General features: G+C 38.7%; 1 protein-coding gene across 4 annotated transcripts; it reads left to right on the top strand.

The window, feature by feature from the left end:
• Positions 1-24,342, top strand: LOC131354699 (disintegrin and metalloproteinase domain-containing protein 23). Of its 4 annotated transcripts, none has more exons than XM_058392646.1 (26): positions 1-273; positions 883-1,088; positions 1,460-1,536; positions 6,405-6,468; positions 7,933-8,015; positions 8,140-8,197; positions 9,049-9,121; positions 9,802-9,857; positions 10,710-10,775; positions 11,697-11,765; positions 12,570-12,736; positions 13,734-13,818; positions 13,971-14,061; positions 14,179-14,230; positions 14,638-14,737; positions 16,009-16,080; positions 16,283-16,369; positions 16,546-16,626; positions 16,974-17,024; positions 17,169-17,232; positions 17,511-17,616; positions 18,354-18,473; positions 18,560-18,728; positions 19,140-19,251; positions 19,468-19,558; positions 22,387-24,342. In XM_058392646.1, the coding sequence occupies exons 1-26, from the start codon at positions 198-200 to the stop codon at positions 22,430-22,432; spliced, it is 2,322 nt and encodes a 773-aa protein (XP_058248629.1). In that variant the 5' UTR covers positions 1-197; the 3' UTR covers positions 22,433-24,342. The 4 variants fall into 4 exon arrangements, with proteins under 4 accessions (XP_058248629.1, XP_058248628.1, XP_058248630.1 ...); XM_058392645.1 differs by lacking the exon at positions 19,468-19,558 and adding an exon at positions 21,098-21,188; XM_058392647.1 differs by lacking the exon at positions 22,387-24,342 and adding an exon at positions 21,098-21,188.
• The last annotated feature ends 294 nt before the right edge of the window (positions 24,343-24,636 follow it).

Consider the following 24,636-nt stretch of genomic DNA (forward strand, 5'->3'; position numbering starts at 1 on the left):
GCAGTCAGTGCCCTCATGAGCTCGACCATGCTCAGAGAGCAGCAGTACTTGCATGCAGCTGGCCACCGCCTCGCATTGCACTGCGCTTCAGCTCGCCGCAGGGATTATGTAGACCTGCGCACACTAATGGCACTATGATGGCTACTCGCCGCATGCATGCGCTAACATAACACTATTCATACCGACAACTATGAATCATGCATCTGACGCTTCTCTTCATTTTTCTCGTGAGCATCCTCGTTTCCGGGTCGTCTGTAACGACAACGCCGCGAGGTACGTACCATCACCTTAACCTATAAGTGATTGCTGTCACTTAACTCGTGCTGTGAAGCGGCTTGCCAAACTGCGCGTGTGTGTGCGCGCGCGCTCGCTCGGGCGTCCGCGCGTGTGTGTACCGTGTGTAGTTTTATTTGGGTTAGGGCAAGGACGTCCTGTGTGTGGACGCTGAGGACAATACAGGAGCAAAGTGTCCTAAGTGAAGAAGGGAGGGAGACTTGATGCTAATCACAGCCACAATGCGTTTTTTTCTAGTTTATGCAGCATGCACAAGCTATGTTCTGCATCTTCTGAATGGACAGTTACAGATTTTTAATGGTCCAGAGATTTGGCATGACATTTGTAAAGCCTATAAGATATATAGGTATATATTGCAAAGAAATATTATTATTATTATTGTTATTATTATTATTATTATTATTATTATTATTATTGAACCAGCTCCCATCCACCTTTTGATCATTGAACATCTTTGTGAATGTGTGAAATCATTTTTAGTTGTGAGATTGCTATATACAATGTTGTCTCTAGCAGTTTATCAGCTACTGTAACCAACAGGATCACTGGTGTGATATATGCTTGGTGTGTGGATTATGTGTGTGTCAGAGGAGAATGAGTCTGTTAGGGATGCTGTTTCAGTGCGGGTGGAGCAGGATGCCACTGCACCACCTTCCAAACACAATGGGAGCGCTCAGGAGGCCGAACACACCATCACATACCCCTCTCGCCTCATTTACTACATGAACGAGGAATCTGAGAGCACTTACCATAACCTGAACACTCAGGCCAAGATCCCGGGTCAGCAGGGCCAGGTGAGAGTGTGTATTGTTGTTTCAATTCAAATAATTGATGCAAATTTAATTATAGTGCATTTTGGTTTCAGTGTAATAGCCTTACTGAGGATTTCAAAGTAAGAGATATTGAGCTAGATATATTGAACTTAGAAGACTGCAGTATTTTTTTCCTCTTGGGAGATGTGCCTTTTGTCTGTCTGGCAGCTGGCAGCAGCTAATCTTCTTGGCAAGCTGCAGAATGCACAGCTCAGTTTACTGCAACACTGTAATGCCAAAAGCATAGCTGCATTATGTTTATGTGACCCAAGCTTATGTGTTTCACTTAAGTGTTTTCATTCTTAAGTGTGTTCTTACTTAAAACACTTACTTTCTCCTGTTCTTTTCTTTAGCCAGTCCATTTGGCTCAAGCCAGTTTTCAGCTTGAGGCTTTTGGATCCAGATTCATACTAGACCTCATATTAAACAAGTGAGTATTAGCTTGTTTAGATCTCTATTCTCAACTTAACATTAAAACTTTGTTCCTAGGCACAGCAATGTTATGTTGTATTTCACTGTGTAGCACATAGATCTTGTTATATGTTGCTGTTTCATTTGCAGCACACATGTACATATACATGATATAGTCTAATAGGTTTCACATTATCACAGCCTGGTCAATACTAGGCTGTTGATGTGTTGTGGCTCCACAGCTAAAAGACATGGCTATAGTACAGATATGCTGTACAGTGCAATGTTTTTGATCGTCGTTGCAGATGTTGCTCTGTAATCACAGAACCTGCAGTATGTGCCCAGTAGCAAAGACTTTTTGTTGTGAGGAATGAGTTCCAGATACATTTTCTGTGGCTCATATCATATTGTATATTAAAAGTTATTCTGTAATTTGTAGTTTATTAAAAATGGGCAGAATTTATCACTATAATTCCAATGTTTTCTTTATTCCACCTTGTGAAGCTCTTCCTACTTAGTAATAAGCTTCTTGTGATAGAACCTTTAATATGCATGTAGAGGAATATGTCTCAATTAAGAAAAAATCTCTTAGACTTCATTATCTTTGCATAACAAAAAAAAAAAAAATGCTGATTAACACTTTAAGTGCTTGGATGTTATTCAATGCTGAGATTACTCTAAGTCACACAGTATTGTAGTGCGTTAAATGTTGCTGTGGGTGCAGAAAATACCCCAGTTGCAGTCCCAGACTTTCCTAACTATGAGTTGTATGCTATGCCTTAAGAGGAGTAACTAATTAATAAGCTGGGGGAGTCAAAATCCAGGATAGGATCAATATTGGATGCAGCTCAATATTTAGCCAGCATGAGTGATGACTGTTGTACTTTCTTTAATTAAAACACCACTCATATCCCATGCCTATATTATTGTCAGAGCAGCAGTGTGGCAGAGAGAGCTGGCTGCTATCTGCTGGTGTGGGAACTGCTGGCTCATGTCTTGAGTAACTTTGATTACTGCAATTGAATAGAGAATGAACCGTGTCCCTGTCAGTCCACTGAGTTAATTGATATGCTCATGCTTAAGAGATGCTCTGTGTAAATGACTGAGTGCATGTTAAATCTCTGGATTCTCTTCTCTCATGCTTTATTGCATCTAGGAAGGAACTTGTTTTTCATTTACTGTGTTGGAAAATGTGAAGCAAATAAATGATACAGTGCTTCAGGCATATATAGTACAGTAGCATTAATTGTGAGTTTTTAGTTCAATGTTTGAAATATAATGCTGCAGAAAAGTACATTTCAGCTCTTTCCCACTTCCAAATCCATATTAAAGTCTGTGAGTGGGTGCATTTAGTCTGTGACATCAAATTGTTTGTGAGTGTGCATATGTGTGTCTGGTTTCTGAACACACTGCAGCTGGAATTGTGGCTGTGCAGCAGCAATGATGTGATCTAAATATAGAAATCTCTCTGCATGCAGCCAAGCGACTCCTGCTCTTATAGAGTGCTGCTCTGGCCTCCTCCCCTCACTGCACCTGTGCTGCACAATTCTGCTTAGTCCTCCACATCGCGCCGCAGCCAAGAGCTAATATTACTTTGCGCTCGACGGCTTCTGGCCTCTCCTATGCGGAGGAACAGAGGGAGTTACAGATCTGATGGCATGTAATTGGGTCTTTGTTGATTCCTGTCCAGTCAATAGAGAGATTTATATAGGGTTAGAGGTGGTGGAAGTTGAAGTAGAAGATTTCTTACTGGCAACTGATCCCCATTAATTCGTTTTTATTTACGTTTATTGTCATGATTCAACATGACGAATGGCAACATCTTAATCTGTCTTGTGCTCTCTCTCTTTTTACACTCGCACACACACACACACACACCAGCCTGTCACATAACCAACGCCCCACACCAGCTGTCAATCTTAAAAATATCATTAATTTGATCTAAATTGTCTAGCACATTCTACCTTGGATACTCTTTATGTAAAGGTCTCAATGTGTGAGGACACACACACACACACACACACGCACAGACAAGTACATTAATGCATTTTTGTCATAAAAGGGTTTGTGCCCTGGTAACATTTACACAAGGCTGATGAAATTGTATCTGGGCAGGAAAGTGCAAGTGAGAAGGAAGAGCAATTTTGTGTGTGCATGTGTGTGTCTGTGTGTGTCTATATGTGTGCTTGCTGAGTCAGACACAGATGCCTGAGAGGAAGTGTTAGAGGACATAAGAGCTGAAGGTGAATCCAGCACACAGCAGGCTCTGTTAATTCTCTGCTGCCTCTGATGAGGACTTCCAATCAGTTCCAGATTAATTCATGAGTTCCTATCAATCCTAGTTTAATCAGTGTTTTATTGTTGTTACTGTAAACTTGCACTTCTCCAAGAGATGTTCTGAATCAATGATTATAACATCATTTTGAGGTGCTTGATGTGCTGTCTTTAAGAGGATTATCATGTCATATCATGTAGGCGATGATGAATTTTCCAAGCATGTTTCCAAGTACATCAATAATGAATGCCTGGAAGACAGACCTTTACGTATGACATTATCGAGAATTCATAGAGACCTGAGATCATACTGAAAGCCTTTTTCTATCTATCACCCTCTCTTATTTGATCTAAGCACTAAGCTCTTTAAAGATGGAAAAGATGGTGGCTGTATAAGCTGTTAAGGTTGAGGGAATCAGAGGCAGAGACTATCTGTGTTTTAGTCAGACTATGCGTGGATGCAGAACTGCTCTGTTGGAGAGGTGAAGGGTCTGATGCAGAGATATTCTTCTATGGAATTTTTTTTCTGTGGAAGTTAATAGATAGACATGTGAGCAGAGTGGTGTGGTATTTGTGGAGGCAATAGTAATTGTGGAATGATGCAGGCAGGTCTGATGACAGTGTGGAGACCAAGGAGTCTTGTTTATCCTATAATATTCACGGGTTTGAATGTTGGATCCAGATGAAAGCAAGTACATTGGGTTTATTTGGGGATTCCTTCACCAGAAAGGAGTGTGTGGCTCACAATGGTGTGAAGGTGGCACCCATCACTTTGACCCCCTCATCCACTGGTTTACTTTCAAGTGCTTGGACATTTGGTGGATGCACTGGAGTTCTAAATTGATGCAGTCACATGCTGATTGTGAACACTGTTTTAGGGACATGAGATTTTTGCCTGTTTTATTGCCACCAGGAGAGTCATGGAGCTCAGTGCATTTATCCAGATAGCAGTGGCCCAGTAAAACACCTTCCCAGTGAGTGGTGAGATGAGCTGGACTACTTTGTCTTTGTATAATAAACACTATAGTTAGAAACTTTGACACTTTGAAACACCTCTGCCATACTTGCTGGATGATGAGAGGCCCATGATGAGGACACGTTACAATGTAGTACGAGTCATGGAATTTTGCTGTTATGCATAATGCATGGCCTTGAGAGCGTTTGATAGAATTTACTGAAGTCTGCTGATTCTCCATTTTCTTCAGGCAAAGTTATCTGTTGTAATGCAGATAGACAGAGGCAAGTAGGTGTTCTGGTTTCATTAAAACTGCTGTTGCAGACAATCCAAAGAGCTACACAATACTCAGAAACCTTAGGCAGGAAAATGGTCAGGCAAACGGGACTAAACTAGGCAAAAATAAATCAGTCAATGTGAAGCAGGCTAGCAAATGCTGGAGTGAGTTTGTTCAATCTTTGGAGTTAGTGATCAGGGAATGTGAATGAAAATGGGAGCGTAACTGATTTTCATGTGATAAGGTCATGGGCTAAAAGATAAATGGGACTGTGGTCTACAACTTCATACATGGGCATGTCAAACAGATCTGATGCTTGGTAATCATTGCTTATAGTTACACGTGAATTTTAGATTTAGGTGTGTTGGCAGTAAAAGCTACATTCATTAAAGGTTCTTACCCTCTTACCCTATCATATTCTATTTACTTTCTATAAACTGTTGCTTTTACATTATTGGTAGGTAGTCGAACACTCTTTCAGGAGAACACTAAGTTCTTTTAATATGAGCGAAAAAAACACCATGAGTGGTTAGTGTTTTTATATTTACAACATTCTAAGGACAGTTCAAGGACTGTGGCACTACAGCACAGTTTGGTATAAAACCAATAATATAAATCTGTTAGACATTATTGGAATGTCAAACTTACAGTACTATGGTTTCAGTACAACTGGCCTTGGATTAAAAAGACTGCAGACATTTGAACCTTGTGAATTTTTGTGTTAGGTAGTAAAATAGTATTACCTTTAGTGTACAGGAAAGATAATGTACAGGTAAGTTTAACTTTCTCTATAAAATATGCATGTTTAATATTTAGCATCTGTTGGCCCCCTGGTGGTCCAGTGGCAGGACCCTGCACTCTCATTGCCATGGCCCGGGTTCGATTCCTGGGCAGGGCGCAAACCCAGCCACTGAAGAGTTAAATCTCAGTGCTGGTCCCAAACCCGGAAAAGTGGGAGAGTTGTGACAGAAAGGGCATCCGGCGTAAAACCTGTGTCAAATCATGTGGATCAAATGATCTCCTACAAACAGCGGACTCTGCCATTGCATGGGACAAATGCTAGGATAAAAAAAATAATGTTTAGCATCTGTTGCCTATGTGTGCAAGGCGATACTCTGTTTTTGATGCTACCTGCTGATTCCCAAAATCCCACTCTTGATTGCATGTTTCCAAAATTCAGTCATGGATAAAAGGATTTATGACAATGCTTTAATGTTAATGTACATGAACAAGAAATCCTGTCCTGTTTAACAGTTTACAGTGTTTTTTCTGCTGTCCTGCACTGTAGATACTCATATCTGCTCTGTAGATACTCATTGCTCAGCAGAAGAAACCCACAGTTGTAGGAAGTCATAACGCTTGTTTTCTGTCTGTATTGCAGTGACCTACTATCCTCTGATTATGTGGAGATTCACTATGAGGAAGGAAAACCCATCACGTCTAAGGTAGTGATTTATTTTCACAGCCGGCTGATTTCACTCCGTTGACCTTTATCTTACCAGCTTTTTTTAAGTTTGCAGCATTTTTTGCACAGACATCCAGTTTGCTTTTTACAGTTGTAATATATGAGCTGTTATTAAGCCTGGTTTTGAAATCAGGAGGTCTGAAAGAGTCAAAAACGAGACATAAAATTGCTTTTAATATATGGGACCATCAGCAGTTTTGAAGAATATGAAGTTTTTGTGTAATAAAATCTGGCTGGTTTGCATTCACTATTCTTTACAAGTGGAGTTATTCATGGAGTCCATTCATAAAAGGAGGGTGTATGAATTATGTTTTCAGGACAATACTGTTCTTGCATTGCATATGTGCTAGTACTGGTCTCGTTCTGTGGTAATGCAAGGTAATTAAATGGTTCTCTCTGACCCCAAAAATAGCACCTAAATGCAAACAAAGAATAAAATAGGCTCTTACCCAACCAGTTATGGCCTGAAGCTGTAATGTATTACTCTAACTGCTTAAGACTGGTTAAGTACTTCTGTATAAAAGTGACTGAAAGGCTAAGAAACTGCATAAAAAAAACAAGAAGATAGAGAGAAAAAGTGCAGAAGTAAGAGTGAAGAGTGAAGTAAGAACGAAATGACTAGTCTCTGATTCAGTATCGCTGCAGCTCAGATCACGTGATTATCAGACATAAATTTGTAGGAATAATGCAATGTGGGGAATCTGTCAGTCTAGGAGAGGAGAGAATGAGTGAGAGAGAATGAGCCAAAGAACAACACCGAGAGAGAGTGTTTCTGAGAAGTGAGAGAGAAAATGTGATTGTAATGTCCAATAAACATATCCAGAACTCAGGAAATAATCCCAATTATCAGTGTAAGATGACAGCATTGTTCTGTCCATTACCTGACTATCAAGGATCTACATCTCAGGACATAATCAACAACTTTGAGTTGTATTGCTGAACACTTTAGAAAAAAATTGTATTATGGAATATTGTAAAAGGTATTTGGAACCCGTGGCCTTTATTCACGTAATCTACTCTGCTCCTTATACTACCCAAAATATGCTACTTATTGTGATAAAACTTATAGTTCTAGGACATGCACTATTTCACTATGTTTTGACTGTGAATCCTCATTCAGCTTGTTTTTGGCTCTACTTTGTTATCATGGCCTCTACTGAATCTGCTGGTTAAAATCCAGCTCATAAATCTGCCTTACCGAACAATGGCCCATAGAGAAATAAAGCAGTTCCTCTTTCTTCTGAAGGCTTTCTAATTGCTGTTCTGTTTCCTGCTATTTTTACCCTGCTCTGTCTGCCTCAGTGAAGCACTAACAGATGACATGAACCTTAGCTTTATTTGAGCAGTTTGTTGGATAGTTTATATGTAAGGCGTATGATCTGTGATGCAAGATTTTAAGGGACCTGCAGTAAGAGGGTCTGATTGTGTGTTTATGTGTTTTCAGGGTGGAGAGCACTGTTATTATCATGGCCAGGTGAGAGGGAATGAGGCATCTCGTGTAGCCCTGTCAACCTGTGACGGATTGCAGTGAGTATAAAAACAACAGTTTGGTAGAATCACACTTGGTATAAAACAATGATCAAACACTTCATAAAAAGTGCTTTTACTGACTCTCAGTGCTATTTTCCTTCTCTCTTTCTGTGGCTGCCAGCGGCATGTTTGATGATGGTGTTTATGCATATTTCATTGAGCCTTTGAAGCACTCAATTGTAAGTACTTACCACTGACATTCTATGTAAGCATCTATTACCGCTGCTGTTTTCATTACTCTATTTCTCTTTATTAATCTAGCTAAATGTTAACATTTTTCTGGCTGCTTCTAACAAACAGCCTGCTGCATTATTTGCTATTGCCTTTTATTTGATACTCAGAGAGTTGTTCAAGGACTAAAACACAATGCAAGTGCCGTTATAGGAAAATAATAAACGGTGATTTGGTTGGCAAATCACAGGATCTTTTTCCCCCAATGTTAAATTTTTTTCCTTTTTACCACAGCATTTTGTTTTATTAATTTTAATAATTAATTAATTTAATTAATACATTTTTATTACGTAAGTCCAATACTCCATCCTTTTATTAGTTTAGATTGAATTTTGTGTGAAATGTCCATGAAGCAGTTAATTCCTGTTAAACAGTGGTCCCCCAGTCCTCAGTCCTGAAGTCTCTCCCATGGCAGAAAACACACTAACCAATAAAAAGCATGAAAATAAAAAATTTAAAACCACACTATATCACCGATACAAAACTTTAACATATCAACAAGTATATGCTTTTCTTTGTTACCGGGAGAAATAATAATTTATTATTAATCTTAGATTATGTAGCTCATCTGCCATACAAGTTCCTTTGAATAAATTGAGAAACAACATCATTTCATAATGAACGCATTAATAAAAACCTGTGCCTACCCTCGAAAAACCGGCACTACTATCCGAGCTGACATAATAGAAAATTAATCACCACCTTCTGACCAATAAGAATTGGGAATTCAACAGCAGTGTGATTACTTTTTCATAATATTCTTTTCAGAAATTATGTGATTTATATGTTTGTGCTTTAGGATGGAGCGGCTAGACCCCACAAACTGCACAGGGCACCCAGCTTTCTAAGCTTTCAGCACCTCAAGGATGCAGGTATACTCTGAACATTTTTGGCCTACTTTTAATTTCCTATTGTCTTTTTTTGTCTGCACCGTATTGCAATTACGAACAAAAAAGAGTCCTTGTTTAATCAAACGGAAAGATGCGGTAGTGTGCATCAGAAATTCAGTCATTTTTTTCAAAGGATTAGGATTAGGTTTAGGATTAAGACTAGGTTACCAATAGAAGATAAAATTAGACAAACAAATAGCATGTTTATTGTTTATAAACATGAACAAAATGTACAAATACTCAGATATCGGTAGTAAGAAAATCTTCCTTTTGTTGTTGTCAAGCACCCACAGGGTTTTACTAACAGCATATTTAGTAATGCTGCACAGTACTGTATGTGCTGAAATAGACTGGCCCTTTGTGCCTGGTGTTCTCAAAATAGGCTCTAGATCCAGCGCAACCCTTAGCAGGATGAAGCTGTAACTGAAGAGAAATGAATACATTTTGTTTGTGTGTCCAACCTAAATGGGTAACGTTTGTTGACTTACATGTTACCTAGTTACTTACACAGCACCTCAGTAATGAGTCACTGAATTGATGGGAAACAGATCAGATTAAAAATAAAGATTAAAATAAAGATGGCAACAACAGAGCATGTATTTAGTGTGCTTAGAGACAGTAAAAAATAAAACACATGTTTGTAGTAATTTCTGTGTGTGTAGATGAGGAGGACCAGCTGGATGACATGGCTTGGCTGCGACGCAGGAAAAAGCGTGCTGTGAGTCTGGGTGGGGGCCTCCCATTGCACCATGAGCTCATTTACACACAACCAAACTCCAATAGTGTGTGTGGCATTCCCCAAAAGAAGACTGACTTAATCATGAACAGAGCAAAACGTATCACCTGATACTGCTCTGCTGTCTCCACAAGGCTCCAGTGTGGGTTATGGATTAATGCTCAAGCCTGTTTTCACCAGTACTATTACCTAAGCTGAACGTTAACAATCCTTTTTTAGGGATTTTAAATCTCAAGGCAAGCAATAAGCACATTTTTTCTCAGTCTGAAAAATTATTTCTATTATTTTATTATTTTAACGAGCATGCTTGATTGACAGCTCTCTACTGAGCTCTCTCTACAGAGAGACTGTAGACTCTCTGTATGCTTAAGTACACACAAGGCTTTTGGGAGAATCAGGATTGAATTACCCTAAATTTGTAAGCCTAGAAACTTATAGAATTGTGTGTAGAATACTAGACTACATCTGCTAGGTTTTGTTTCTTCTTATTTACTTCTTTGTTGTTTCTACTTTTATAAAAGCTATGTAAGTGGAACAAATAACATCAGTCTTGCCTAACGATAACGGCACTTGGGAAAAGCTTTACGCAATATTAACACCACCCAGATTACATAGATGTTCTGTTAAAATATCTGCAGACACTTAATTTCATCATATATTCATACTGGGTAATACATACTGTCACATAACAGCAAAAACAGTGAAACGAGAACACACATCCCTGACTACCAAAATGTTTTATAACAGGTTTGGTGGAGGTTTTTCCCCCCACTTTCCTTGTGTTGAAATGTGGCTCCACTCTGGTTACTTGCATTATATCTCTTTCTGTTTCAGATGCCAAGGAATGTGTTTGAGGAGATGAAGTATATCGAGCTCATGATTGTCAGCGACCACAATATGGTGTGTTTAGTCTGTGTGTTTTTGTCGGTGGATGGATGGTTCTGTGTGTTTCTTTGTGTGATGTGTATATAGTCACACTTTGAGTTTATGCTCTAAGAAACATGATCCAGTTTATTACAACCACAAGCCATCAGACTGGGATTCCGTCAGTGTGAGAGGTTTGTTTTGGTGTAGCCATGGGTTTGTGGGTTGATAGTGTAAGGCACAGTGAATGCTGGCCACCAGAGGGCGCTTTACCACTTTGTCAGATACCTCTACACCTCTACATCTCTATTAAATCTACATGACAGCAGAATTTTCCAAAGACATCCTAATGGTTCTTCAGTTTGTCTGCCTGAAGGAACCTTTAAATATTTATACATAACCCTACAACAGAGAGGGTTAATTAGCTATTTACAGTTAACATCTAAAGAACTACTGAGAAACATTTTTTCCTAAGAGTGTAAAGTTTTCCAAATCAGTTTCGAATGAATAAGTGCATTATATCCCACAGGTCCAAGAAATGAGCAATGTGCTTTTCTAAAAAGGCAAACTCTGGTTTTACATAGAAACCTTAAGAGTTTTTTTAGACGGCCGATTGTCCCTCTAGAAGGACACTTGGGGCTACTATGTAGAACCTTACAACTAGATTTTGCTTTTTAGAAAAATTGCCATAGAATCCTTACATAGCCCCTTTCTATATAAAGTTTTTTCTTTCTTTCTTTTTAAGCAGTTTTTTTTCCTTTTTTTGCATTTGTACAAAAAGTTATTTATTTTTTATTATTCTTCCAATTGCCTTTCCCATTTATCATGATTTTGCACTTATTTAAAGCACGAAATTAACATAAAATTCTATATACGGAGTTTGCTGCTGCTGCTGTTGTTATTGTTGTTGTTGTTTCTAATCTTTCTCTCTTTTTTTTACTGATATGATTGGTGCAGTTTAAAAGACATAAGACCAAGCAGCAAATGCGCAACTTTGCAAAGTCTGTGGTCAATCTGGTGGATGGTGTAAGTTGGTAGTACTGTTTTTAAAATACACTGTTAAGTTTCTATTATGCAGCATGCTTAAAATAACATTATAAGTAGAATACTTATTCACACACACATACATTAGATATAATATTAGTTTACATGCACTTTATTAGGAACACTACACTAATACTGTGTAGGGCCTGCCTTTGCTTTCAACACAACCTCAATTCTTCATGGCACGGATTCCAAAAGAGGTTAAAAACATTAATTTGAGATTCTGGTTCATGCAGACATGATTGCATCACACAGATTATTTAGGAGCATGTTAATGCTGGGAATCTCTCGCTTTTCTGCTCACCACAGATGTACAGAGTGGCTTTTCAGTTACTGTAGACTTTCTGTCAGACCATTCTCAGTTTATCTCTCTCAACAAGACACTTCTTTTCACAGAACTGCCACTCCCTGGATATTTTTTCTTTATTGCACAATTCTGAGTAAACTCTAGAGGCTGCTGTCCTAGGGAGATCAGAAGTTATAGAAATACTCAAACCAGTCTTTCAAACCAACAGTGATTCCAGGTCAAAATCACTGAAATGACATTTTCCCCCATTCTCCATTGCAATATTGCCCCAATATTGGTTGATAAGATGATTGCATGAATGAGTAGCTGTGCTGGTGTTCCTAATAAAGTGACTGTATAGTTGTATATACTGCGTGCACTGTGTACTACAATCACATGATTCTTCCTGTTTTGTTGCTTGATCTGTGCTCTCACTCTCCTTCTTTCTTTTTCTTCACCCTATTTTCTCTTTCACTTCTTGACTTTCTATCTGTCTATAGGTCTTTATAGAACAATTGAACACACGTGTGGTCCTGGTTGGTATGGAAGTATGGACAGATAAGGACCGTATGCCAATCACTGTGTTGCCTCTGGACATGCTGCGAGACTTCTCCAAATACCGACAGCAGCACATAAAACAGCATGCAGATGTAGTGCACTTGTTCTCGTGAGTCCTCCCCTTCTCTACTCTTCTACACGTCTTTATTAAAGGGGTCTATTCACTCAGTCTAATTTTAAAATGATTAATATTGCTAATATATTCCAGGCTAAGATGAACCCAGCACTGTGCTACTTTGATACTGAATATTGCTAAGAATGCAGGTCATGAAGGTGATCAGTTCAAGCTATTACATTCTGTCATTCAGCACAAGAGCTCAGGAGGATGTCTTCTTTCAAACCTTTCTTTGTTCTCTGTTCACTAATGGACTCACAAGTCAAAACAGCTCAGTCAAACCATTTAAATATGCTGATCACACCAACATTAAAGGGCTGATTTCAGTACATGATGAATCGGCATACCAGCAGGGGCTGGCTATGAGCTTAGTGAACATGAGTTTAGTGAACATGAGCTTACTGCACTACTCAAGAAACCATAGAAAAATGACCAATAATTTTAAATGGCAAAAAAACTCAGCAAGTATACAAAGCTTTCTGAAGCTGCGTATCGCTGCCTGTACAAAGGAATAGTTGCAGATCATTCATTGTATCCGTAAATCAAGTACATCCATATAAAACCACAAAAGTCACCTATGACCCTTCTCACTTAGCTCACCTCAGATTTTATACCCCTACTTTCTGCAAGAGGATAATGATATTGATATTGATCAATACAAGCCACATGAGCAACCATTCCTTTACTCCAGCCGTAACTGCACTTAAGCCTTAAGCCAACTTCAGAATTAATGTCACTCTTAACCCTATGAACTACAGGATGGCTACATCATACTGGTCATACTGGTCGAGACCACTCCCATCTTTTTTGAGGTGATTTATTATAAGATAATGCTCATATTTGTCAGAATAATTTTGTAATGAGTTGCAGTGAAGGAAAGGAGTGGAAGATGTCTCCAATAGTGTAACAAAACAATGTTTTTTCTTTGTATGTAGTCATTATCATACATTATCACAGACTGAGTCTTTTTTTGTTTTGTTTTTGTCTACAGTAATGTGACGTTTCACTACCGTCAGAGCAGCGCTGCGTTCTTCGGGGGCATGTGTTCACTTAGCCGTGGGGTCGGAGTCAACGAGGTGAGAAAATGAAAAAAATTTTCAGTCACGGTTTAATTCAAAACTACAAATTTCAGAAATTCAGTGCAGTATACATAACTATATGCAGCAGGTGTGGTTATAATGTATGTAATATAATGAATTGTTCTTGTATGTTTGTGTAAAACGTGTAGTATGGATCTGCATGGACTGTAGCTGTCGCACTGTCCCAGAGTCTGTCTCAGAACTTAGGCATTCAATGGGATCCTGTAAACACCAAGAATAGTATGTACACACATAGAGACTTTTAAGTTATAAAACCATACTTTGTAGATTTTTACCTAGTCATATTTCATATTAAGGTTCTGCCACTGTGTGTGTTGCATGTGCTTTCTGTCTCAGAGGAGTGTGGCTGTGTTGATTCATGGGTGGGTTGCATCATGGAGGACACAGGGTGAGAGTTTAATCTACTGCTACACACACACACATTTTCACACCTGGGGTTATAATGACAGAGTATGGTGTCAGAGGGGGTTCATAATCACCTTTGTTGTTATTTGTTATTTAGATACATCATAATTATTTAGATATGCCACAACGTGTTTATCCCTTTTCCCAAATGCGTAATTGCCTGTTGGTATCCGGTGATGACAGGGTTTGATTGTTGAACCAGGTGGTTCAGAGACCATCAGCATGTTCAGCATGATAAATCTCACTGTGTTAACAATTTTAACAGCCCTTCTAATGATGTGGTACATTCTAACTGAAATTTGTCAGACTGCTGATTTCACATTTAGACAGTTTTGCCTTTTATTTCCTTTTTGTTGCTGGCTCTCAATCTCCTGCTCTCCTCTGCTGTAGAGTGCAGCACCCACGAAGGTTTTCTAAGTGTAGTATTTCAGACTATAAAGAGTTCCTTCTGAAAGGTGGAGGATCATGCCTCTTCAACAGGCCCAACAAGGTAAGAGCCATTCACACAGCCAGCTTTATTTATTGTATTTTCACTCCATCTGCAAGGTTTCACAGTACATTAATATGGCAATGAATCACTTGCCGTGACAACACTAGCCCTTTTTGGGAGCATGTGACTTGAATGCATGTTCAGCTGTTCACAGTTGTGAACAAAACAGGCTTTGCTTATTCACTATTTACACTTATATACACATATATATATATATATATATATATATATATATATATACATATATATACACCCAATACAGCTATTATTAATCGTAATACTTGTACTTCACTGATTTCACCATGTAGCTTTACACTAACTGTGACACCACATTTTAAGCCGTCTGTGTGTGAGATGGAACAGTGTGTGTGTGTGTGTGTGTGTGTGTGTGTGTGGAGTGGCATTGTCACCAGCTCACAGCTCCAGCATTCATTCCAAGTTCAATTCTGAATTCAGTTGAATCTCTTGTTACTGTTTATACAGGGTTTTGCATGTTTTTTCCATGTCTGTCTGGGTTTTCTGTGGGTTCTGCTGTTTCCTCCCCGATAGGTGGATTGGTGACTTTAAAGTGTGAATATACTTGTGATTGACTGGGATGTCTTTCACGATGTATTCCCAGTGATCCCAGCATAGGATCTATCACAAACCTGACCGGGATGAAGTAGTTACTGAAAAAATAACTCAAGATGATTATGTGCAACCCAGCACGCGTATTCAATTCTCATTTGCACCTGGTTGAGAAATTCTCAGCTTTTTTCCTCTCTCACGTCCTGCTTGCTTCCTCATATCTCTGAATATGATAATGGAAATGATTGGGAAGTGAGACAAAGACTTTTCTACTGGGCAGCAAAACAACTGCACTATCAAATATAGCTGTATTTAAGTGATCAGGGAAAACGGAGGAAATATCAGAGGAGGATGCCCAGGCTGAGTGTTTTCATTTATATTTGGAATCTTTCTAATTATAAAATCTAATTTTGCTGCACGACTTTCTCTGATATCAAGCTAGCATGCACACAGCACATTTATTATATTAACTCTGTAACAGTCTTGGTAGAGAACAAAGCACATGCACTTATCTCATGAAATAAATAAATCACTGGACATTAAACACAGATGTGAGGACTTGGCCGTCCTCCAAATCACCCCTAAATATTAAAAGCGCAGAATTGTGAAGAAAGGAGCAGATCATTACAACTGAAAGTTCTGCATCTCTTTGTCTTTCTGATATGAAGTTGTTATCTGCAATGTGTGGCTTTTTTCCTGTGCAGCTCTTCGAGGCGACAGAATGTGGGAATGGCTATGTGGAGGTGGGAGAGGAGTGTGACTGCGGCGTAAGAGCTGTGAGTCATTGCTTTGCCATTGTGGTGAAAAGAAATAATCTATTGCTTTTTTCAGGTAAAAGTGAGTGTTGTATTGTTATCCAGGTGTAAAGCAGTTTATTTACCGCCTGTAGGGGAAATGCTGTGATAAAATAAAGCGGTTTATTTTTTTATTAGTCTTGACGATAGTCTTGTTCCTCTTTTCTTTTTGTGTGCCTTGTAGGACTGCTATAAAGAATGCTGCAAGAAGTGTTCTTTGTCCAACGGAGCGCACTGTAGTGACGGGCCTTGCTGCAACAGCACCTGTCTGGTGAGTGGGTTTAACAACAGGCTCGTGCAATCATATCATTGATATTTTATTGCTGATGGAAGATGAATTGTCTGTTCCATCTGTGTCTTTGTCAGAATATTTTTGATGAGTAGGATGCTTTTAAGGTAACAATCTTTTACTCTTTCTGCATTTTTTTTCTTCCCTCCCTCTTACAGTTTTACCCAAGAGGCTTCAGCTGCCGCTATGCAGTGAATGACTGTGATATTTCAGAGACCTGCTCAGGAGACTCTGGACAGGTTGGAGACAGGATCTCACATCCTCTGCTGGTTCCAGTGGTTATAGTAGTAGCTCATATAAACATTAACATCCAGAAAATAAAATAATACAACAAATATTAGTATGCAGTTTTTTCTGCATTGATGACTGTAATATTAACATTTTCAACTCTGCATAACACTAACTCCAATAAGAACATTGTAATACGGGAAATACACTTCACATATTCACATGCACACCCTTGTGCAATTGCTCCACCTCCATCCATATGGCTTGATCAAATTTCATGTAGTTGCATGTTTCCCCTTTTTATCCTTTAAGCCAACAAAGCACATTTACTGAGGTTGATGTGTTTTTCTGCCTGCAGTGCCCTCCTAACCTCCACAAACAGGATGGCTCATTATGTCATCTTGACCAGGTACGATAAGCATATCAGCATGTAAAAATGTTCGTTATTAGATAGTAATTAATTTCAATATTTATCAGCATGTTGTCTATGAATTAATGATGAATACAGTATTGGCTTTATATTAAAAAGATGATTTTTTGAATCCACACACAGGGACGCTGCTATAGTGGAGAGTGTAAGACCAGAGAAAGCCAATGCAAATACTTATGGGGTCCAAGTGAGTGATGTGTTTATGATTATTCATAGATTTTTAAGTTTGTGCATATTTTATTGCAGTGTCTTGCATAATACAGATAGTGTGCCGCTATTGCCTTGAAACACAAGACAGAGGAAAAATCTTTACCTCCAGGATACATGCACATAAAACAAAATTATATCATTTTCCAAACGTTCTGTCTTCTTTCATTTAATACTCTCTCTCTCTCTCTCTTTCTCTCTCTCTCTCTCTCTCTCTCTCTCTCTCCCACTCTCTGTCTGATATCTATATCTGGGCAGAGTCTGGAGGGTCAGAGAAGTTCTGCTATGAGAAGTTGAACACAGAAGGATCCGAAAAAGGGAACTGTGGAGAAGATGCAGGGAAATGGATCCAGTGTGGAAAGCAGTGAGTGACTTTTAAAGTTCAGCCATTTACACTTACATCATCAAACATGTCTTAGTGGAAACGGATGCACTCTTGGGAAACCTGATGATTAATGGTTGTATTCGTGAAGTATTTTTGTGCTGTATGTCATTACAATCGCTGGTTATTCTCTCCGAGCCATAAGCAGACATTTTGGTGTGTTTCTGATTAAGATGCTTCATCTCAGCCTCTTTATTTAATCCCTCAAATTAATTAATAATGTCATATTGATGTAATTAATGTGTAATTAATGTGTAATTAATGTGGCTTAATGATATTTCATGGTTTTTTTTGGAACATTTCAGTGTGATTTATTGGGGTCACATCAAATATTTAGACAGTGGCACTAGAGCTTTATATTGTTCCTCACTTGAGCCAATTATGTATATCAAAATTGGGCTTACATCTACTCAGAACTGTGCATAACTGAGGCACACCTTGTATTCTTACATAATGTGGAATAGTGATTAAGTGTTTATGTCTAGGGTCTGAATATCACTATTTTTTCTTGCATTAGAGTTTCACTATGTGTGCTTTACTATGAGTAGGCATCTCTGAATATTCAACTCAATTGAATTTATTTATATAGTTCTTTTTAACAATGAATGTGGCCTGCACATTTATCCTCTTATGGCAGAGATGTGCTGTGTATTGGTAAAGATTGGACTGTATTTGTTCTGTCTGTATCCTCTAGTCATTGTTTATGTCTCTGCTTACAGCGATGTATTCTGTGGGTATCTGCTATGTACTAATGTTGGACCAGTGCCCCGCATTGGAAGAGTAAGGGGAGAGATCACATCCACATCCTTTAACCACCAGGGCCGACTGATTGAATGCAGGTGAGAGAAACATGCATCCGGGCTTGACTCTCAGCTTTACTGCATGAACTGAATGTTTGAATTTGCTCCATGGTTCTGCATTTCAGTGGTGGTCACGTGTTCTTGGATGACCAAACTGATCTGGGTTACGTGGAGGATGGGATGCCATGTGGGCCGTCCATGATGTGCCTTGACCGTAAGTGTCTGCCCATCCAATACTTCAACATGAGTGCCTGTCCTACCGGGCCCAACGGCCGCATCTGCTCAAACCATGGGGTAAGCACTCACAGTGTCTATCCAACAAATTAAAGTCAATGTTATATGGTACTGTATCGTTTTAAGCACCCTGTTTTTAGTATAGATTTTGTTATAGATAGTGTGACAGTCTAATTTTTCAGAACTGTGGCAGATACATCATGATGCTCAGTAAAGCTTACCCTATTTCCCTAATAAAACTGTACAAATTGTGCCTGAGACTACAGTTTTTTTAAGCTTATAGTTTATTAAAGTATAGGTTTTTTATTTAATTGTCTTTCTTTTACAGCATTTTTTGCACACTATGTTAAATACTGTACATGTATATGATATAAAATGATATACATATAGTATATAATGATATTATAAATATCAATATTAGTAAAACTTCATACCGAATAATACCTCTGCCCATCACTGTATTGCTGTCAGGTTTGCAATAACGAGGCGACGTGTACGTGTGATGTGACGTGGGCGGGGACTGACTGCAGCATCCCCGACCCCCCTAAAGAGCCTCCTTCCAGTGAAGATGATGAACCACGGGGTTTGTCATTTTGTCATTATTTGTCACTTATTCACACACACACACACACAAAATGTACTGTGTGTCAAACATTTCAGACCCATATTGGGTTTTATTTGTAAATTGAGTTGATGGCCCATAAATATAGAGCATTCTTTAAGCACTCCTCACAGATAAAGCTGTTGTGGAAGAACAGCAGCATGGTTAGTAATAATGCTCCCTCTCTCTCGTGCACAGCAAATGTGGCCACTAACAGGCTGATAGGGGCTCTAGCAGGGACTGTTCTGGCCCTGGGGGTTCTGTTTGGAGGAACTGGGTGGGGACTTGAGTAAGCAATTTTTTTCCCGTGGTGCTGCTGCCCTGTGTGTGACAGTGCAGTGACCCGCCTATGCTGGTGTGTGACTGTGTTCATGTGTATTGTGTATCGCGTGTAGTGGCTGTATTATGTATCTTGTAACCATGGTGATGTGTTTGAGTGTTTTGAGTAAGTCTGTGTGGTATCCTGTGATTGAATGTAAGAACCTCTTTCTACCTCTCCTGTCCCATTTTTGTCTTTTGACTGTTGCTATAAAGTATTATACATTATGCTGCTATTGTTTGAGAGCATAGCTACTGGCATTCATTTCAGTCAAATCGAACCTCCCCCGTTTTCTGGACTCAACCCAACAGGCATATAGAGTTTAGACACATGAAGATAATCCACTGAGCTAGACATCTTTAGTATTATGATTAACCAAAAACAATCAGTAATAAGATTTGCACTACTGTACAATGTGTGTGAGGCTAAATGAAAACCAATTCAACTGTCTTACCTTTAAACCACAAGCTGGTGCAAGTCAGGCTATGGGTATAATTTGGCGTCAGTGGTTAAATATTGAGAGGCTTTGCTCCATTCCATACTCTCAGAAAGTGTGGAAACTGAACTTTACATTTATAGTTTACTCAGTTGTATAACACTTTTAAACAAAGTAGCACTTGAGACAGGACATACGTCTTGCTCAAGTGCTCAACAGTGGCAGTTTGGCGATGCAAGGATTTGCACTAGCCTAAAGTCTTAACCACTGAGCCATCACATCTCTGTTGAAATACCACTGCCCTCTTATAATAAATAATTTAATATTAGCAGGAAACAAAAATGTATCATCCCACAAAGCAGGACTTTAAGAGAAGTGAAGGTTCAATGGTTAAGGCTCTGGGTTGTTGATCAGAAGGTTGGGGTTCAAGCCAAGCACCGCCAAGCTGCCACTCTTGGGCTCTTGAGCAAGGCCCTGAACCCTGTCTACTCCAGGGGTGCTGTATCATGGCTGACCCTGTGCTCTGACCCCAACTTTCTAACAAGTTGGGATTTGCAAAGGAAAGAATTTCACAGTGCTGTGACAAATATATGACTTATATCTTCTTCATTTCTCTACCAGCAGGCACTAGCGTTATTTATGAACACATACACACTTTTTACATATGTAATATTTAAGTGATGATATCACAGTTATAACGATGGCATGCTACATAGTAAAATAAACGTTTTTTCCACAACCTGTTGCTATTATTTCTGAATGTGATATTCATATCACGAACACCTAACTCTATACAAATTAAGTTTATTTTAGTAATGTTTATAATCTTTTTCCATATCATTATAATTACAAATGAAATATAATTACAATCCACTGCTGATTAGCCAGACAGATATATATATATATATTTTCTTTTGTACAAAGAGGCTAACTTGCTTAAAGAAACAAGCATGATTATTTCTTGCCATTTTAAACTTTTTATAGCAATGTTAATAAACTACAGTTGAAATAAATAGTTTGGGTTTTAGTCAAATTAAAAATATATATTTTCCCATGCTGCCCCTCCGCGACAGGACCTAGTGCCACCAACCTGATCATTGGCTCCATCGCTGGAGCCATCCTGGTGGCAGCCATAGTGCTGGGAGGGACAGGCTGGGGCTTTAAGTAAGGACTGGCCTGCTTGTGTTTATCTTGCAGATTACAGCATCAGTATGTCTTACACAGTCCAGGAGTTGGGCTTCTGCTATAGACAACAAAAGTCTGTACTTAAAAATGTAATCTTTCTAAGAGCCATTCCCTGTCATTTATAATGGTTAGGTATTAAGAGAGGTAAACGTTAAACTGTGGCAGAACCTCAAACGAACTGGAAATGTGTGTTTAAAATCTTGACATGCATGCTAAATATATAAAACTTCAGCTGAGATACATGCAAGCTTCTCTATCTGGGCACTGATGTTTAAATACAGGCTTGAAGTATATGATACAGAGCCTTGGCTTGAGTTAATGTTTACATTGTGGCACCTGAAGTTTTAGTAACCATATGATATTTCAGGCATATTTTGTTATTATGACTGAGCTATCCATTAACATTTGCCACTGACCTCCTCCAGAGTTGGGTATGAGGTTCACTGAGCATTTCATTGCGCACTTTAGCCAGAGATCTATTAATGATGTGCATATACTACTGCAAGGACCTGGCGTGGTATGGCTGAGGTCAGAAAAGATGGCACATCATGTCACTTCTTCTTTCTGTTTCTCCTTATGAAGAAGCAAAGGAAATGCATCACTGTGCCTTCATCTTTGGGTGAAAAGTCATGATATTGTTCTAGACATCATTTTGACACTTATTTTGATTTACGGTCCCTTTCAGCTTCCATGTGAATGCTTTTCTCAACAATTTTTAGGACGTCAGTGAAAATACACTATTCTTGCTTGTAAAAATATTGTAATATGTATATGGAGTGCAACGTTTGCAGAAGCAGAGTCTAGTAATTATGGTCTACACTATGAAATATAAGCTCTTCAGACAAAATATAGTCACATGTTTTTTTTTTCCCTTTATCTCAGTGCCAGATGCCATGTGTGTCCTAAGATCATTCCTGTTCATTTTAGTTCACCCATCCACTGACTGGTACAAATCTAAATTTAAGGACTGTGCATGCTTCAACAACTTCAAATGCATGACTTTGTCCATCTCCAAAAACCAGGTGTGAAATGTACAGATTGTGTGTAGCTGTCAAAAGAAAAGTGGATCAAGCACTTACCAGTGGCTTTGTCATGTTGAACTCTATTCGGTCTGTTAGAATCACTGTATATCTAACTCATATTTTTGTCTGTTTTTCTCTGCCATCTCAATTGTAAGAAACGTCAAAAAGCGAAGGTACGACCCAAATGCTGCAGCCATCTAGTGGAGAAGATGGACGGTGAGCCTCCGAAGCTTCTTAAGTAATCTACAGCTGGACTACAATTTTTGCTGCTCTTTCTGGCATTAGTTAAAAAGTATAAAATAAAAATATGATATACAGTAGATGACAAACCACATATTGGTTATGTAGAACTGCAGCTTCTCAGCTCTGCCCTATTTTAAATCCCAAGCTCACTGAGATGGTTTACTTTCCAGGCCTCATATTTCATAACGACCAATCCCACACTTATCATCTCACCAAACCGCAGAGCACCAGCTACTCTGACACCCTGGCCAAAGGGCTGCATGGCTATCTATGCTTACTGATACCTCCCTCAGAAAGGGAAAGGAGAAAATGACCTTTCACACTTATAGGAGAACAAATATGCCATTATTCTGCTCACTCCACTGCAGTTTCTCTGGGACAGATTGTAAATCACCACAGACTGCGACTTCCTCAGAGGTTTGTTACATCAAGTTGAACCCAGCTGCATATAGGCCTTAACATATTACACATATCATAATGAGACATGGAGTAGACGGGACTGTACTGCTGCACAGGCAGAGAATGAGTTAAGGTGCTGATCTGTAAGATCATTTTACGCTGACTGTTTCAGCATTATGTTTTTGATGCTTTTGATAGAGCATGTTGTATCGTAGGCATAGTTTGAAACAGTCATACAAGCAATTTTGCTCTTTCATGTTCAACACAAATGTATAACTATAGTTTTAAATCTCCTCAGAATAAGATGTGCTGTATACAAATATCTATCAGGTGAGGGATTGCCGAAGGCATCAAGCTGGATAAGCTGATAAGATACCGCTTGAAGTTGTCGAGTTTGATCTTGACAGTGACCTAAAGCCAAAGAAATATTTGCAGGCATTTGGGGTGTCTAATAGAGAACACCTTTCCCCTTGTAATATGTAGTGTTAGACAAGGAAGAGGCTTATTGGCTTAGGAGCCAGTTAAACAAAGAAAAACAAATCACTGACATTTTGCCAGATGATATTCTAGGCAGATGTCAAGTAACGGTAATTCAAAATAGGAATAATATAATGTATAAGCTTGAAGATCTTTCAAACTCCTCCGTTTCTGAATCAATTAGTCTAAACTGCTGAGTAGTGAAAATGTAGAAAATTACAAGACCTGTCATATTTGACTTGAATTTGAATGCTGCTAAACAGTTTGGTTCCCTGGAAGACTGAAAATCTTTATAGACATTATACAGACACATACATGTTTCACTCTGACCTTAGATAAGGTCTTGTACCAATTATGTGGCACTTCATTTAGCTCTCTCTGCTAAGGCTGTAGGGTGTAATCGCTTTGCTGCATGCATTCACAATAGTTGACTATGTACAGCCGTCCCCAAACCACTAAGAAACTTATGCTACAGAAGGATGTGTGTGCATGTCAGCTACAGAACATCTAACTTTTATTTACTATGCAAAAAAAAAAAATCTTGCACAAAATCTCTTTTAAAGAGTTATTGGATGTGATCATAAACTCAATGCCATTATATACAAAAAAGATTGCCATCAAGGCCATCTTCTTCTTCTTTTTTTTTAATATTAGCCAATCTATTAAATGCATTGTTGTGCTTCATACTAAAGAAGAATGTTTGACAGAATTCATGTGGGTGTGGAATGAATGTGTTTTAATTTAACGAGAGTGAATGTATTGTGTCGGGTTTTGAATAAATCCGCTGATTATTTCCTTGTCTGATATTTCAGGTGAGGTTTTAAGATCTCACTTTTTAAAAATGTAATGCTTTATTTTTCATTAATTACTGACTAGTCCTCAGTTGTGAGCAGAGGGCAAACACACTTACCACCTTTACTCACAGTACATGTACAGAAGTTCAATCAAATTAAAAGAAAAGATCAATAAACTTAAAATGTTTTCAATTTCAAGGCATGTCTGTTTTTAATTCTTCTGTTGGTGCAGTGTTTTCCTTTGCACTCCTTATTTTACTTTTTTACTAGTGAACATTAGTGTGAACGCAGACAGACACTAAGGCTGATCTATGAACAAGTGACTACAGAAACACCCTATCCGTTGTGTTGAGCTAACAGTTCTTGCTGAAAAGGATGGGCAGTGAAATAGGAGGTCAGCTGATGTAAATTGAAGAAGCCCTGACTGTCCATACTAGTGGAGCTTGAGACCAGTTTATGACCAACCTTAATGGGAGCAACAACACAGGCGAG

This window comes from Hemibagrus wyckioides, linkage group LG06 (genome assembly GCF_019097595.1).
Source record: "Hemibagrus wyckioides isolate EC202008001 linkage group LG06, SWU_Hwy_1.0, whole genome shotgun sequence".
In the NCBI taxonomy this organism is placed as follows: Eukaryota; Metazoa; Chordata; class Actinopteri; order Siluriformes; family Bagridae; genus Hemibagrus; species Hemibagrus wyckioides.